Source organism: Tachyglossus aculeatus, chromosome 2, assembly GCF_015852505.1.
Source record: "Tachyglossus aculeatus isolate mTacAcu1 chromosome 2, mTacAcu1.pri, whole genome shotgun sequence".
In the NCBI taxonomy this organism is placed as follows: domain Eukaryota; kingdom Metazoa; phylum Chordata; class Mammalia; order Monotremata; family Tachyglossidae; genus Tachyglossus; species Tachyglossus aculeatus.
Window position 1 is genome coordinate 145,594,326 of NC_052067.1, and position 18,945 is coordinate 145,613,270.

Genomic DNA, 18,945 nt, shown 5'->3' on the forward strand with positions numbered 1-18,945 from the left:
ATGATGAAGGTGATCAGGTTGTCCCTTCGATTAAAACTGTGAGCCCCCCGTGGGACAACCAGATCACCTCGTAGCTCACCTCCTCCAGGAGGCCTTCCTAGATTGAGCCCCCCGCTTATCCTCTGCTGCTCCTCCCTCTGCCCTACTCCCTTCCCCTCCCCACGCCACTTGTGTATATTCATACATCTTTATTACACTATTTATTTTTATTAATGATGTGTATATATCTATAATTCTATTTATCTATTCTGACCTGTCTCCTTGTTTGTTTCGTTGTCTGTCTCCCCCTTCTAGACTGCGAGCCCGTTGCTGGGCAGGGATTGCTCTATCTGCGGCTGAACTGTGCTTTCCAAGCGCTTAATACAGTGCTCTGCACACAGTAAGTGCTCCATAAACAGCGTGGCTCGATGGAAAGAGCCCGGGCTTTGGAGTCAGAGGTCATGAGTTCAAATTCCGGCTCCACCACTTGTCAGCTGTGTGACCTTGGGCTAGTCACTTAGCTTCTCGGGGCCTCAGTTACCTCAACTGTAAAATGGGGATTAAGACTGTGAGCCCCACGTGGGACAATCTGATTACCTTGTAACCTCCCCAGCGCTTAGAACAGTGCTTTGCACATAGTAAGCGCTTAACAAATGCCATAATTATCAATGTCTAACCCAGTTACCTGTATAAATGTTTGTACATATTTATTACTCTATTTATTTTACTTGTACATATTTATTCTATTTGGTTTATAGTGTTTTGTTTTGTTGTCCGTCTCCCCCTTCTAGACTGTGAGCCCGCTGCTGGGTAGGGACCGTCTCCAGATGTTGCCAACTTGGACTTCCCAAGCGCTTAGTACAGTGCTCTGCAGACAGTAAGTGCTCAATAAATCCGATTGAATGAATGAGTGAATCTGGGCCTCAGTTCCCTCACCTGGAAAATGGGGATTAAGACTGTGAGCCCTATGTGGGACAGGGACTGTGTCTAACCCAGTTACCTGTATATATGTTTGTACTTATTTATTACTCTATTTTACTTGTACATATTTATTCTCTTTATTTTATTTGGTTTATATGTTTTGTTGCCCGTCTCCCCCTTCTAGACTGTGAGCCCACTGTTGGGTAGGGACTGTCTCTATATGTTGCCAACTTGTACTTCCCAAGCGCTTAGTACAGTGCTCTGCACACAGTAAGCGCTCAATAAATCCGATTGAATGAATGAACGAATCTGGGCCTCAGTTCCCTCACCTGAAAAATGGGGATTAAGACGGTGAGCCCTATGTGGGACAGGGACTGTGTCTAACCCAGTTACCTGTATATATGTTTGTACTTATTTATTACTCTATTTTACTAGTACATATTTATTCTATTTATTTTATTTGGTTTATGTGTTTTGTTTTGTTGCCCGTCTCCCCCTTCTAGACTGTGAGCCCACTGTTGGGTAGAGACCGTCTCTAGATGTTGCCGACTTGGACTTCCCAAGCGCTTAGTCCAGTGCTCTGCACACAGTGAGCGCTCAATAAAATACGACTGAATGAATGAATATTTATTTATTTTATTTGTACATATTTATTCTATTTATTTTATTTTGCTAATACGTTTTGTTTTGTTGTCCGTCTCCCCCTTCTCGACTGTGAGCCCACTGTTGGGTAGGGACCGTCTCTAGAGGTTGCCAACTTGGACTTCCCAAGTGCTTAGTACAGTGCTCTGCACACAGTAAGTGCTCAATAAATATGATTAAATGAATGAACACTAAACAGACACCTTCCCTGCCCATACACCATGGAGATCAAGGTTAGGAAAAGGATTCTACTGCCAAAATGAACTGTTAATGGAGTCTTGATCATTCACATTTTGCTAAAAGCTTATTTTCCTCTCGACATACATCATGTACAGTTTGAGATTTTAGTTTGTACTTCCCAAGTGCTTAGTCCAGTGCTCCGCACACAGTAAGTGCTCAATAAATACGGCTGAATGAATGAATCAATCAATCATATTTATTGAATGAATGTGGATTCCATAAATCATGATGAATGATGATTATTATCGATAAACACGACTGAAAGGAAACAATGAACTCACCGATCGCATTCTGCAAAGTCGGGTGACGGGACAAATTCCTCAGCAACGAGACGGCCGTCTTCTTCACGGTCAGATCGCTCACGTGCAGCATCTTCCGGGCATGTTGAAGGCCGTTTTCCTTCTGGACGATAGTCTGGGCCACGGCAGAGGGCATCTGAATGATATAATAAGGTATTTTAAGTATTTCGGGGAGCTGAATGATATAATAAGGTATTTTGTTTGAAGTATTTGGGGGAGCAGGTTGCACTTTGGCCGAGAGCACTTAAGTGGGGGCCCGTCCCCCTCAACCAGCTTCTCCCACCCCACTCTTTTCCCGCTCCAGTCCACGAAAATAATAATAATAATAATAATAATAATAATGATAATGGCATTTATTAAGCGCTTACTAGGTGCCAAGCACTGTTCTAAGCGCTGGAGGAGATCCAAGTCGATCAGGTTGGACGCGGTCCCTGTCCCATGCGGGGCTCACCGTCTCAATCCCAGATGAGGGAACTGAGGCACAGAGAATAATAATAATAATAATATAGTACAGTGCCCAGCTCTTTGTACAGTGCCTGGCACATAGTAAGCGCTTAAAAAATACCATTATTATTATTATTACATGAAGAGGGAGGGAATTCCAGGCCAACCTATTATAATAATAATAATAATGATGATAACAATAATGTCATTTGTTAAGTAATAATAATAATAATAATGGCATTTATTAAGCGCTTACTATGTGCAAAGCACCGTTCTAAGGGCTGGGGAGGTTACAAGGTGATCAGGTTGTCCCACGGGGGGCTCACAGTCTTCATCCCCATTTTACAGATGAGGGAACTGAGGCACAGAGAATAATAATAATATAGTACAGTGCCCAGCTCTTAGTACAGTGCCTGGCACATAGTAAGCGCTTAAAAAATACCATAATTATTATTATTATTATTACATGAAGAGGGAGGGAATTCCAGGCCCACCTATTATAATAATAATACTGATGATAATGTCATTTGTTAAATAATAATAATAATAATAACGGTGATAATAATAATGTCATTTGTTAAGTAATAATAATGATGACAGCATTTATTAAGCGCTTACTATGTGCAAAGCACCGTTCTAAGGGCTGGGGAGGTTACAAGGTGATCAGGTTGTCCCACAGGGGGCTCACGGTCTTCATCCCCATTTTACAGATGAGAGAACTGAGGCACAGAGAATAATAATAATAATATAGTACAGTGCCCAGCTCTTAGTACAGTGCCTGGCACATAGTAAGCGCTTAAAAAATACCATAATAATAATAATTATTATTATTATTATATGAAGAGGGAGGGAATTCCAGGCCAACCTATAATAATAATGATAATGATGATAATAATAATGTCATTTGTTAAGTAATGATAATAATAACGGCATTTATTAAGCGCTTACTATGTACAAAGCACCGTTGTAAGCGCTGGGGAGGTTACAAGGTGATCAGGTTGTCCCACGGGGGGCTCACGGTCTTCATCCCCATTTTATAGATGAGGGAACTGAGGCACAGAGAATAATAATATAGTACAGTGCCCAGCTCTTAGTACAGTGCCTGGCACATAGTAAGCGCTTAAAAATACCATTATTATTATTACATGAAGAGGGAGGGAATTCCAGGCCAACCTACTATAATAATAATACTGATGATAATAATAATGTCATTTGTTAAATAATAATAATAATGATGACATTTATTAAGCGCTTACTATGTGCAAAGCACCGTTGTAAGCGCTGGGGAGGTTACAAGGTGATCAGGTTGTCCCATGGGGGGCTCACAGTCTTCATCCCCATTTTACAGATGAGGGAACTGAGGCACAGAGAATAATAATCATAATATAGTACAGTGCCTGGCACATAGTAAGTGCTTAAAAAATACCATTATTATTATTATTATTATTACATGAAGAGGGAGGGAATTCCAGGCCAACCCATTATAATGATAATACTAATGATAATAATAATGTCATTTGTTAAGTAATAATAATAATGACAGCATTTCAAAGCACCGTTGTAAGCGCTGGGGAGGTTACAAGGTGATCAGGTTGTCCCACGGGGGGCTCACAGTCTTCATCCCCATTTTACAGATGAGGGAACTGAGGCACAGAGAATAATAATCATAATATAGTACAGTGCCTGGCACATAGTAAGCACTTAAAAAATACCATTATTATTATTATTATTATTATTATTATTACATGAAGAGGGAGGGAATTCCAGGACAACCTATTATAATGATAATACTGATGATAATAATAATGTCATTTGTTAAGTAATAATAATAATGATGGCATTTCAAAGCACCGTTGTAAGCACTGGGGAGGTTACAAGGTGATCAGGTTGTCCCACGGGGGGCTCCCAGTCTTCATCCCCATTTTCCAGATGAGGGAACTGAGGCCCAGAGAAGTGAAGTGACTTGCCCAGGGTCACACAGCAGACAAGCGGCGGAGCCGGATTCAGAACTAGGAGACGCGTTCCCTGCCCATGACGAGCGTGGCTTGGTGGAAAGAGCCCAGGCTTTGGAGTCAGAGGTCATGGGTTCGTATCCCAGCTCCACCACAAGTCTGCTGTGTGACCTTGGGCAAGTCACTTCACTTCTCTGAGCCTCAGTCACCTCATCTGTAAAAATGGGGATTAAGACTGTGAGCCCCACGTGGGACAACTTGATCACACTGTATCCCCTCCAGCGCTTAGAACAGTGCTTTGTACATAGTAAGCGCTTAACAAATGCCATCATTATCATTATTATTATTATTCCAGTCTAGAGGGGGGAGACGGATGATGACAGGAATAAAAAATCATTCACTGACCGGGCCACTTCCCGCCGTGAGGTTCTGCAGGGCTCCCAGAGACGCTTCCTGTGTGTAGTTTCTTGAACTTTTGGCGATTAAGGAGAGATACATCCTTAGCACAATGGAGTGCCACAACCATTCCACGCCTTTAGGATTGCTCTTCTCGTCGGGCAGGGGGATATCCTGGTACTGCTACACATGGAAACACATCAGATATTCCAGTTAACGAACTCCAGAGTTCACCATCGTAACGCTCCACAGCGAAAACCGGCTTCATCTCGGCAATCCTGATTTATTGTCGTTTAAATCACAACAGTGTTGGTGTTTGTTAAGCGCTTACTCTGTGCCAAGCACTGTCCTGAGCACTGGGGGGAGATACAAACAAATACAAACTATTTATTTTAGTTTGTTAGTATGTTTGGTTTGGTTCTCTGTCTCCCCCTTTTAGACTGTGAGCCCACTGTTGGGTAGGGGCGGTCTCTATATGTTGCCAATTTGTACTTCCCAAGCGCTTAGTACAGTGCTCTGCGCACAGTAAGCGCTCAATAAATACGATTGATGATACAAGGTGATCAGGTTGTCCCATGTAGGGCTCACAGTCTTACTCCCCATTTTACAGATGAGGGAACTGAGGTCAGAGAAGTGACCTGTCCAAAGTCTCACAGCTGATAAGCGGTGGAACCGGGATTAGAACCCACGACCTCTGACTCCCAAGCCCCCGCTATTTCCACTAAGCCACGCTGCTTCTCTAAATATTCACCATACGCTAAGCGCTGGGGTAAATACAAGATAATACATCCTCTAGACTCTAAGCTACTGGTGGGCAGGGGACGTGTCTACCAACTCTGTCACACTGAACTCTCGAGGTGCTTAGTACAGTGTTCTTCTGCACACAGTAAGCGCTCAATAAAGACAACTCATTGATATGATGTATACATCTGCAATTTATTTGTTCATTTATCAATTTATTTATATATATTAATGCCTGTCTACCCCAGTAGACGGTGAACTCACTGTGGGCGAAATGTTCCTGTTGTTAAATTGTGCTCTCCCAAGTGCTTAGTACGGGACTTTGCACACATCATCATCATCAATCGTATTTATTGAGCGCTTACTATGTGCAGAGCACTGTACTAAGCACTTGGGAAGTACAAGTTGGCAACATATAGAGACAGTCCCTACCCAACAGTGGGCTCACAGTCTAAAAGGGGGAGACAGAGAACAAAACCAAACATACTAACAAAATAAAATAAATAGAATAGATATGTACAAATAAAATAAATAAATAAATAGAGTAAAAAATATGTACAAACATATATACATATATACACACAGTAAGCGCCCAATAAATACGACTGAATAAATGAATGACAATCAAGTAGGACACGGTTCCTGTCCCATGTGGGATATATTTTGATGGTACTGACACCTCTCTATTTGTTTTGTTGTCTGCCTCCCCCTTCTAGACTGCGAGCCCATTATCCGGTAGGGACTGTCTCTATCTGTTGCCAAATTGTATTTTCCAAGCGCTTAGTACAGTGCTCTGCACACAGTAAGTGCTCAATAAATACGACTGAATGAATGAATGCTATGCATAAAGTAGGTGCTCAATAAATACGACTGAGTGAATAACGGCCTAGTGGACAGAGCACGGCCCTGGGAGTCAGAGGTCATGGATTCTAATCCCGGCTCTGGCGCTTGTCAGCTGTGTGACCTCGGGCAAGTCACTTCACTTCTCTGGGCCTCAGTGACCTCATCTGTAGAATGGGGATGAAGACTGTGAGCCCCCCCGTGGGACGACCTGATCACCTTGTACCCTCCCCAGTGCTTAGAACAGTGCCTTGCACATAGTAAGTGCTTAATAAAATGCCATCACCATTATTATTAGCAATATTAATATTATAACACTAATTAATTATAATATAAATATATACTATAATATATTAACAATAATATTAAATATTATTAATAATATCAACTGTGCTATTTAAGTGCTTACTATGTACCAGACACTATATTAAGCATGTGGGTGGATACGTGCAAATCGGGTTCGACACAGTCCCTGCCCCACAATCATTCACTCATTCAGTCGTATTTATTGAGCGCTTACTGTGTGCAGAGCACTGTACTAAGCGCTTGGGAAGTCCAAGTTGGCAACATATAGAGACGGTCCCTACCCGACAGTGGGCTCACAGTCTGGAAGATGGGGCTCGCAGTCTCAAACCCCATTCCTGCAGATGAGGGAACTGAGGCCCACAGAAGTGAAGTGACTTGCCCAGGGCCACACATTTTGCAGATGAGGTAACTGAGAGCCCACTGTTGGGTAGGGACTGTCTCTATACGTTGCCAACTTGTACTTCCCAAGCGCTTAGTACAGTGCTCTGCACACAGTAAGCGCTCAATAAATACGATTGATTGATTGATTGATTGATTGAGGCTCACAGAAGTGAAGTGACTTGTCCAGGGCCACAACAGACATGTGGAGGAGCTGAGATTAGAACCCATGTCCCTCTGACCCCTAGGCCGGGGTTCTTCCCACTCAGCCACGCTCCTTCCTAATTGTGCTTGTACATATCTATTCTATACTTGTACAGATCTATTCTATTTATTTTATTTTGTTAATATGTTTGGTTTTGTTCTCTGTCTCCCCCTTCTAGACTGTGAGCCCGCTGTTGGGTAGGGACCGTGTCTATATGTTGCCAACTTGTACTTCCCAAGTGCTTAGTACAGTGCTCTGCACACAGTAAGCGCTCAATAAATACGATTGACTGATTGATTGATTGATTGTGCTGGTTGTGCCACCTGGCAGATCCCAGGATCCCACCCGGGAATGTGTCTTTGGAGGGGGAGGAGTGGGGAGATTCACGTTTCTTGGGATGTGGGCGAGCGGCAGCGTTAGGGGATCAATAGTTGCCACTGGGAAGTGGATAGAAGTGAAAGAGAAAGCTTACCTTTCTACATTCATTAAATCGTATTTATTGAGCGCTTACTGTGTGCAGAGCACTGTACTAAGCGCTTGGGGAGTCCAAGTTGGCAACATATAGAGACGGTCCCTACCCAACAGCGGGCTCACGGTCTAGAAGGACACAGATTAATCTCAGGTAGGACACAGTCTCTGTCCCACACAGGGCTCACGGCCTCAATAGAAGGGTGAAGCTCACAGTCTCAGCGGGAGGGTGAACAGGTATTTCACCCCCATTTTACAGGTGAGGACACCGAGGTACAGAGAAGGGAAGTGACTCGCCCAAGATCACACAGCAAGCAAGTGGCAGAGCCAGGATTAGACCCCTTAGTTCTATGACTCCCAGATCTGTTCTTGTGGCTCAATGGAAAGAGCCCGGGCTTGGGAATCAGAGGTCGTGGGTTCAAATCCTGGCTCCGCCACTTCATCAATCGTATTTATTGAGCGCTTACTGTGTGCAGAGCACTGTACTAAGCGCTTGAACTAAGTACAAGTGCTAGTACTAAGCACTTGTCAGCTGTGCGACTTTGGGCAAGTCACTTGACTTCTCTGGGCCTCAGTTCCCTCATCTGTAAAATGGGGATTAAGACCGTGAGCCCCTCATAGGACAACGTGATCACCTTGTATCCTCCCCATCGCTTAGACCAGTGCTTTGCAGACAGTAAGCACTTAAATACCAACATTATTATTATTATTATTATTTCCACCAGCCCACACCGCTTCCTGCAATTTTTTATATACCTCATCGAGCCGTCCATTAGCCAACAACTAATATTTGCTCTGAGATTACTGCTGCTAAAACTTTGGCCCGATATTTGTTTGCACACTAAATGGCCAGGGGAATTTCAATACCTTCTTCTCCCTGTCTCTCCGGAATTTCCTGGCCCACATGGATGTGTGAAAGGATCATTCATTCATTCATCCAATCGTATGTATTTACTGATCACCGATAGGACCCCTCCCATATAATAATAATAATAATAATAATAATAATAATAATAATAATAATAATAGCATTTGTTAAGCGCTTACTATGTGCAAAGCACTGTTCTAAGCGCTGGGGGGGGGATGCAAGGTGATCAGGTTGTCCCACGTGGGGCTCACAGTCTTAATCCCCATTTTACAGTTGAGGTAACTGAGGCGCAGAGAAGTTAAGTGACTTGTCCAAGGTCACACAGCAGACACGTGGAGGAGCTGGAATTCGAACCCGCGACCTCTGACTCCAAAGCCCGAGCTCTTTCCACAGAGCCACGCTGCTTCTCTAACAGGCAACGCGCCTTACCTCTTTCACTTTCCTACTGCGACTTCCGAAGCAACCGACGTTCTTGTCGTTGTCCGGCTGGATATCCCGGTTCCGCATGTAGGTGTATTGGGAATATTTCTCTGGAAGCTCGGTTTCCAGCTGGTAGGACAAGTTGTGGAGAATGCAAACACAATTCTCTGTGGCCTGAGACGGGAGGAAACGAGGCACACGGATTCAGTATTTGAGGGAGTGAGACTTGAAGAAGAGATCTCATTTCGGGCCGGTGAATCCGTAACTCACTTTGGTCTTTTCGACTGTGACTTTTAGACTGTGAGCCCACTGTTGGGTAGGGACCGTCTCTATATGTTGCCAACTTGGACTTCCCAAGTGCTTAGTACAGTGCTCTGCACACAGTAAGCGCTCAATAAATACAATTGATTGATTTGGTTTAAATTCACTGTTACTCTTCCCTCCATAAGACTCCGAGCCCCTTACGGTGCAAGGACTGAGTCCGTTTTTGACTACATCCTGTCTGAATCAGCTTCAGCGCATAGCACAGTGTTTTGCACATAGCTTGTAACTGATAAATCCCTGAAGTGCATATGTTTGTACGTATTTATTACTCTATTTATTTTACTTGTACATATCTATTCTATTTATTTTATTTTCTTAATACGTTTTGTTTTGTTCTCTGTCTCCCCCTTCTAGACTGTGAGCCCGCTGTTGGGCAGGGACCGTCTCTATATCTTGCCAACTTGGACTTCCCAAGCGCTTAGTACAGTGCTCTGCACACAGTAAGCGCTCAATAAATACGATTGATTGATTGATTGCATCGTATAAGCCCTTCAATCCTTTTTTCTTTCTTAATGGTATTTGTTTCGCGCTTTCTACGTGACAGGCAGTGTTCTAAGCGTTGAGGTAGATCAGGGTGGATACAGTCCACGTCCTACATGGGGCTCACGGTCTACAGCCCCATATTACGGATGAGATCATTGAGGCCCAGAGAAGGGAAGTGACTTGCCCAAGGTCACACAGCAGACACGTGGCAGAGCTGGGATTAGAAGTCGGATACTTCCGATTTCCAGGTCCATGCTCCATCCATGAGGCCACGCCGCTATGACCTCTGGACATCTGATATTCACCCCAACTCCAACCCCACGGCATTTATGTAAATTACCTAATTAAATTACATAGTTTGAATTATTTATTCAGCTTGGCTCAATGGAAAGAGCACGGGCTTTGGAGTCAGAGGTCATGGGTTCGAATCCCAACTCCACCACATGTCCGCTGTGTGACCTTGGGCAAGTGACTTAATTTCTCTGAGCCTCAGTTACCTCATCTGTAAAATGGGGATTATGACTGTGAGCCCCCCGTGGGACAACCTGATCACCTTGCATCCCCCCCAGCGCTTAGAACAGCGCTCTGCACATAGTAAGCGCCTAACAAATGCCATCATTATTATTATTATTATTATATTAATGCCTGTCTCCCCCTCTAGACTGTAAACTCACTATGGGCAGGGAAAGTGTCTGCTAATTCTGCTGTATGAGAAACAGCGTGGCTCAGCGGAAAGAGCACGTGGGCTTGGGAGTTAGAAGACGTGGGTTCTAATCCTGGCTCCGCCACTTGTCTGCTGTGTGACCTTGGGCAAACCACTTTACTTCTCTGTGCCTCAATTACCTCATCTGTAAAAAGAAGATTAAGACTCTGAGCCCCATGTGGGACAAACTGATTACTTTGCATCTACCCAAGTGCTTAGAAAAGTGCTTGGCCCAGGAAAGAGCCCGGGCTTTGGAGTCAGAGGTCATGGGTTCAAATCCCGGCTCCGCCACTTGTCAGCTGGGTGACTTTGGGCAAGTCACTTCACTTCCCTGGGCCTCAGTTCCCTCATCTGTAAAATGGGGATGAAGACTGTGAGCCCCCCGTGGGACAACCTGATTACCTTGTATCTACCCCAGTGCTTAGAACAGTGCTTTGCACATAGTATGTGCTTAACAAATACCAACATTATTATTATTATTAAGCGCTTAAATGCCATCATTATTATTATTATTATTATTATTAACAAGCGCTTAACAGATGCCATCATTATTATTATTATTATTATTATTGTTGGACTCCCCCAAGAGCTCAGCACAGTGCTCTGTAAGCGCTCAATAAATAAGACTGATTGATTTTCAGGGTCTCATTTCTTATGGAGTCAGTTCTTAAATTTGTCAAGACGGTGACTTCTTCGGGGTGTCCCCCAGTGTACTGTCTTGGGGCCCTTTCTGTTTTCTACACTCCAGCTGACTGTTCGTTTCAGATCTTCCTAGTCAGAAATCAAATTGGAAAAGTTGTGTAAGCCTTTTATAATAATAATAATAATAATAATGATGATGGCATTTATTAAGTGCTTACTATGTGCAAAGCACTGTTCTAAGCGCTGGGGGGGAAACACTTCTCACACTTGGAAGAGTGTGAGAGAAAGAAACAATCTCAAGTGCCTTTTTACCCTCCTCTTCCTTCTCCCCTCCCTTTTCCTCTTTCTTCTCCCCCACCCCTCCATATTACTAGATTTAATTCTTGTATGACCTTATAATCATCATCATAATAATAATGATGGCATTTATTAAGCGCTTTACTATGTGTAAAGCACTGTTCTAAGCGCTGGGGAGGTTACAAGGTGATGAGGTTGTCCCACGTGGGGCTCACAGTCTTCATCCCCATTTTACAGATGAGGGAACTGAGGCACAGAGAAGTTAAGTGACTTGCCCGAAGTCACACAGCTGACATGTGGTGGAGTCGGGATTTGAACCCACGACCTCTAACTCCAAAGCCCGGGCTCTTTCCACTGAGCCACGCTTCTGACACCACTACCTTTAAAACTTTGGAAAGAAAACACCGAAGTACTTAGTGCTTTGCCAATTTTAGTGCCAGACAGGGAAATTAATAGTTCTGGGGTCAGAAAAGGATTTTCCACAATTGACCTTGCCATAAGAGGATGAAGTCAGGATGAGAATGATGAAACCCCTCGGTAATGCCGATAAAACACACGAGGAGGGAGTTCACTACCAGATACACCTGCGCTTGTGTGTGTGTGGGCATGCTTTGGAACGGGGCATTTGGATAATTGCTCGCAAATAATTTCCCCAACCCAACTTACGAGGAGGAAATAAAGGATTTTTTTCTCATCATCATCATCATCATCATCATCAATCGTATTTATTGAGCGCTTACTATGTGCAGAGCACTGTACTAAGCGATTGGGAAGTACAAATTGGCAACATATAGAGACAGTCCCTACCCAACAGTGGGCTCACAGTCTAAAAGGGGGAGACAGAGACCAAACATACTAACAAAATAAAATAAATAGAATAGATATGTACAAATAAATGAATAAATAGAGTAAAAAAATATGTACAAACATATATACATATATACAGGTGCTGTGGGGAAGGGAGGGAGGTTAGATGGGGGGATGGAGAGGGGGACGAGGGGGAGAGGAAGGAAGGGGCTCAGTCTGGGAAGGCCTCCTGGAGGAGGTGAGCTCTCAGCAGGGCCTTGAAGGGATGAAGAGAGCTAGCTTGGCAGAGGAGCAGAGGGAGGGCATTCCAGGCCCGGGGGATGACGTGGGCCGGGGGTCGATGGCGGGACAGGCGAGAGCGAGGTACAGTGAGGAGACTAGCGGTGGAGGAGCGGAGGGTGCGGGCTGGGCTGCAGAAGGAGAGAAGGGAGGTGAGGTAGGAGGGGGCGAGGGGATGGACAGCCTGGAAGCCCAGGGTGAGGAGTTTCTTCCTGATGCGCAGATTGATTAGTAGCCACTGGAGATTTTTGAGGAGGGGAGTGACATGCCCAGAGCGTTTCTGGACAAAGATAATCCGGGCAGCAGCATGAAGTATGGATTGAAGTGGAGAGAGACACGAGGATGGGAGATCAGAGAGAAGGCTGATGCAGTAGTCCAGACGGGATAGGATGAGCCATATAGTTCTAAGCAGAGAGAACCTCAGGTCCTGTGAGGTGGGGAAGGGAGAGGAGGGGAAGAAGGATGAGAACACAACAGGTGTGCGTGTGGGTGTGCTTGTACTGCTAGTTCATTAAGTCTGTTCCTGGCTAGGGAAGGAGGAGCAGAAGGCTTAAGAACAGACAACCCAGCAGTGAGGAGAATTAATTCACTGAGTGTCTTCTGTAGGCAGCACTTGGAAGAGTGTGAGAGAAGGAAGGAAACAATCTCAAGTTTATCCTCCTCTTCCTTCTCCCTTCCCTTTTCCTCTTTCTTCTCCCCCACCCCTCCATATTACTAGATTTAATTCTTGTATGACCTTATAATCATCATCACCATAATAATGATGGCACTTATTAAGCGCTTACTATGTGTAAAGCACTGTTCTAAGCGCTGGGGAGGTTACAAGGTGATCAGGTTGTCCCACGGGGCGCTCACAGTCTTCATCCCCATTTTACAGATGAGGGAACTGAGGCACAGAGAAGTGAAGTGACTTGCCCAAAGTCACACAGCTGACAAGTGGCCGTGAGCCCACTGTTGGGTAGGGACTGTCTCTACATGTTGCCAATTTGTACTTCCCAAGCGCTTAGTACAGTGCTCTGCCCATAGTAAGCGCTCAATAAATACGATCGATGATGATGAAGTGGCGGAGCCAGGATTTGAACCCACGACCGCTGACTCCAAAGCCCGGGCTCTTTCCACCGAGCCACGCTGTGTGGTTTTTGTTAAGCAGCTACTATGTGCAAGGCACTGTACTAAGCACTGGGGTGGATACAGGATAATCGGGTTGGATACACGATGGGACTCCCAGTCTCAATCCCCATTTTACAGATGAGGGAACTGAGGCCCAGAGAATTTAAGTGGTTTGGCCAGGGTCACACAGCGGACAAGTGGTGGAGATGGGATTAGAACCCAGGCCCTTCTGATTCCCAGGCCCGTAGTCTATTCACTGAGCCACACTGCTTTTCTACATATTGGCATAACAGCCTCATCCCTGACTCCTGTAAAAAAACCAAAACACTTGGGGAAATTATGAGTTGGTAGGATAACGGAATCATCATCATCATCAATCGTATTTATTGAGCGCTTACTGTGTGCAGAGCACTGTACTAAGCGCTTGGGAAGTACAAATTGGCAACATATAGAGACAGTCCCTACCCAACAGTGGGCTCACAGTCTAAAAGGGGGAGACAGAGAACAAAACCAAACGTACTAACAAAATAAAATAAATAGAATAGATATGTACAAGTAAAATGTATAAAATGTATAAATAAATAAATAGAGAAATAAATATGTACAAACATATATACATCTATACAGGTGCTGTGGGGAAGGGAAGGAGGTAAGATGGGGGGGATGGAGAGGGGGACGAGGGGATTTTATGGAATTTATGCTTAGTGCAGGATCTGGTTCTAATTAGAAGAGTTCTAGGTAAAGCAGAAAAGAAATGCACAGATAAATGAGGGCTTCTTCGACCTGTGAGCCTGTTATTGGGTAAGGATTGTCGCTACCTGTTGCCGAATTGTACTTTCCAAGTGCTTAGTACAGTGCTCTGCACACAGTAAGCACTCGATAAATATGATTGAATGAATAAAGCAGATGGAGCTGAGAGTATGAGGCATTGTCGAGGGGGGATCAGCATGGCTTAATAAAAATAATAATAATAATAATGGCATTTGTTAAGCGCTTACTATGTGCAAAGCACTGTTCTAAGCGCTGGGGGGGATACAACGTGATCAAGCTGTCCCACGTGGGGCTCACAGTCTTAATCCCCATTTTTACAGATGAGGTAACTGAGGCTCAGAGAAGTTAAGTGACTTGCCCAAGGTCACACAGCAGACTCGTGGTGGAGCCGGGATTTGAACCCATGACCTCTGACTCCAAAGCCCGGGCTCTTTCCACTGAGCCACGCTGCTTATTGGGTGGATACAGCAGGGGCCTGGGAATCAGAAGGTTCTAATCCCGGCTCTGCCTCATGTCTGCTGGGTGACCTTGGGTAAGTCATTTCACTTCTCTTGGCCTCAGTTACCTCATCTGTAAAATGGGGATTAAGCATGTGAGCCCTATGTGGAACAGGGACTGTGCCCAACATGATTAGTCAATCAATCAATCAATCGTATTTATTGAGCGCTTACTGTGTGCAGAGCACTGTACTAAGAGCTTGGGAAGTACAAATTGGCAACATATAGAGACAGTCCCTACCCAACAGTGGGCTCACAGTCTAAAAGGGGGAGACGGAGAACAAAACCAAACATACTAACAAAATAAAATAAATAGAATAGATATGTGCAAGTAAGATAAATAGAGTAGTAAATATGTACAAACATATATATATATATATATACAGGTGCTGTGGGGGAGGGAAGGAGGTAAGATGAGGGGGATGGAGAGGGGGACGAGGGGGAGAGGAAGGAAGGGGCTCAGTCTGGGAGACCTTGTATCTACACCAGTCCTTAGAGCACTGCTTAACAAGTACCATATTATTATTATTATTATTATCAAGGAACACTAGAAGCTAGGGTCCAGAACAGTATGGCAGGCTGTTAACTCTACAGGTTCTCCTTTCCAAACTCTGAGTGATACCGGGTAAAGTCCTGACATCATCATCAGAGAATCAGGAACTTCCCAGGGAAGGGAGTCTTGGTGGGTAAGGACAGTACAATGGATGGCTTTAGGAAAAATATAATAATAATAATGATGTCTGTTAAGTTCTTACTTTGGCCGAGCACTATACTAAACGCAGGAGTAGATTCGGTATATGCAGATCAGACACTTCATTCATTCATTCAATTGTATTTATTGAGCGCTTTCTGTGTGCAGAGCACTGTACTAAGCGCTTGGAAAGTACAAGTCGGTAACATATAGAGACAGTCCCTACCCAACAACGGGTTCACAGTCTAGAAGGGGGAGACAGACAACAAAACAAAACACAGTCCCTGACTCACCTGTGCTCACAGTCCAAGACAGACAGAAGACGGGAATTGAATCCCCATTTTACAGCCGAGGACAACCGAGGCACGAGAAGGTAAGTGACTTGTACAAGGACACACAGCAGGCAAGCGGCTGAGATTAGAACTCGGGTCCTCTGATCCCCAGGCCCGTGCCATTTCCATTTGACCATGCTGTTTCTCTAAATTCCCAACAGTTTCTCTGAATATGCTTCCAAAACCATCCGGTTAATTCAGGGGCACTTAACCACGTGTCGAACACAATCCTCCTCGACCTCTCAGCTGCCTTCGACACTGTGGACCACCCCCTTCTCCTCAACACGCTATCCAACCTTGGCTTCGCAGACTCCGTCCTCTCCTGGTTCTCCTCTTATCCCTCCGGCCGTTCATTCTCAGTCTCTTTCACAGGCTCCTCCTCCCCCTCCCATCCCCTTACTGTGGGGGTTCCTCAAAGGTTCAGTTCTCGGTCCCCTTCTGTTCTCGATCTACACTCACTACCTTGGTGAACTCATTCGTTCCCACGGCTTCAACTATCATCTCTATGTTGATGACACCCAAATCTACATCTCCACCCCTGCTAGCTCTCTCCCTCCCTCCAGGCTCATGTCTCCTCCTGCTTTCAGGACATCTCCATCTGGATGTCTTCCTGTCATCTAAAACTCAATATGGCCAAGACTGAACTCCTTATCTTCCCTCCCAAACCCTGCCCTCTCCCTGACTTTCCCGTCACTGTAGACGGCACTACCATCCTTCCCGTCTCACAAGCCCGTAACCTTGGTGTCATCCTCGGCTCTGCTCTCTCGTTCCCCCCTCACATCCAATCCGTCACCAAAACCTGCCGCTCTCACCTCCGTAACATCGCCAAGATCCGCCCTTTCCTCTCCATCCAAACCTCTACCCTGCTGGTTCAATCTCTCATCCTATCCCGACTGGATTACTGCATCGGCCTCCTCTCTGATCTCCCATCCTTCTGCCTCTCCCCACTTCAGTCTATACTTCACTCTGTTGCCCGGATTATATCTATGCAGAAACGCTCTGGACACGTTGCTCCCCTCCTCAAAAATCTCCAGTGGCTGTCTGTCAACCTAAGCATCAAGCAAAAACTCCTCACTCTCAGCTTCAAGGCTGTCCATCACTTCGCCCCCTTCTACCTCCCCTCCTTTCTCTCCTTCCCCAGCCCAGCCCGCACCCTCTGCTCCTCTGATCTCCTCACTGGGCCTCATTCTCACCCGTCCCACCGTCAATCCCCAGCCCATATCCTCCCCCTGGCCTGGAAGGCCCTCCCTCCGCACATCCCCCAAACTAGCTCTCTTCCTCCCTTAAAAGCCCCACTGAGCGCTCACCTCCTCCAAGAGGCCTTCCCAGACTGAGCCCCCTTTTTCCTCTCCTCCTCCCCACCCCCCCCGCCCTACCTCCTTCCCCTCCCCTCAGCACTTGTATATATATTTGTCCAGATTTATTACTCAATTTTACTTGTACATATTTACTATTTATTTTGTTAATGATGTGCATATAGCTTTAATTCTATTTGTTCTGAAGATCTGACACCTGTCTACATGTTTTGTTTTTGTTTCCTGTCTCCCCCTCCTAGGCTGTGAGCCCGTTGTTGGGTAGGGACCGTCTCTAGATGTTGCCGACTTGTACTTCCCAAGCGCTTAGTACAGTGCTCTGCACACAGTAAGCGCTCAATAAACATGTTTGAATGAATAAACGAAGCACTGGAGTAGCTGCAGGATAATCAGCTCAGACCTCTTAGCTTTTGACCAATTCCTCTTTCATCGTGCCAGTTACCTTGTCATCCGGCTGGTAGTCGGCGATGGTTCCCCGGACGTAATGCACCAAAGAATCAATCAGCCCATCGCACCGTCTCATCTCTTTTCTTCCCTCGGGGCCAGCGGAGCTCATGTTTCTTGGGAAGAGGAAACAGGAATACTAAGCAGCAGTTGTAAAACGCTGTCTAGAAAAATAATAATAATTCTGGTATCTGTTGAGTGCTTACTATGCGTCGGGCACAGTAAGCGCTCAACAGATACCAGAATTATTATTATTGTGCTAAGTGCCCGGGTGGATAATAATAGTAATAATAATAATGATGGCATTTGTTAAGTGCTTACTATGTGCCAAGCACTGTTCTAAGCACTGGGGGGATACCACGTTGTCCCACGTGGGGCTACCAGTCTTAATCTCCACTTTAATAATAATAATAATGGCATTTATTAAGCACTTACTATGTGCAAAGCACTGTTCTAAGCGCTGGGGGAGGTTACAAGGTGATCAGGTTGTCCCACGGGGGGCTCACACTCTTAATCCCCATTTTACAGATGAGGTAGCAGGCTCAGAGAAGTGAAGTGACTTGCCCAAAGTCACGCAGCCGACAAGTGGCAGAGCCGGGTTTAGAACCCAGGACCTCGGACTCCCAAGCCCGGGCTCTTTCCGCTGAGCCACGCTGGGTGGATCCAAGCAAATAGGGTTGGAAACTGTCCCTGTCCCAAGTGAAGCTCATAGTCTCATCCCCCATTTTACAGATGAAGTAACTGAGGCTCAGAGAAGTGAAATGACTTGCCCAAAGTCACACAGCTGACAAGTGGCGGAGCCGGATTTAGAACCCAGGACCTTCTGACTCCTGGGCCCGGGCTCCATCCACTAAGCCACGCTGCTTCTCCTAGACCATAAGCTCCTTGTGGGCAGAGAACGTGCATACCGACTCTCTTTTACTGTACTCCCCCAAGAGCTTAGTAAAGTGCTCTGCCCACAGTAAGTGCTTAGTACAGTGCCTGGCCCATAATAAGCGCTTAAATACCATAATTAATAAATACCATTGACTGACTGATCACATCTCTCTTTTCTTCCTCTCTAGATTGGTAAGCTCACTGTGGGCAGGGAATGTCACTGTTTATCGTATTGTACTCTCATGCATTCATTCAATTGTATTTATTGAGTGCTTAC

General features: G+C 45.2%; 1 protein-coding gene across 1 annotated transcript in view; it reads right to left on the minus strand.

Moving 5' to 3' along the window:
- The window catches only part of PKP2 (plakophilin 2), a 133,179-nt gene that overhangs the window by 35,130 nt on the left and 79,104 nt on the right, over positions 1-18,945 (minus strand). Inside the window, exons 8-11 of the mRNA XM_038770857.1 lie at positions 17,791-17,908; positions 9,109-9,273; positions 4,883-5,056; positions 2,064-2,217 (exon numbers count right to left, since the gene is read on the minus strand). Coding sequence (XP_038626785.1) covers positions 2,064-2,217; positions 4,883-5,056; positions 9,109-9,273; positions 17,791-17,908 — 611 coding nt within the window. The remainder of the gene's footprint in view (positions 1-2,063; positions 2,218-4,882; positions 5,057-9,108; positions 9,274-17,790; positions 17,909-18,945) is intronic.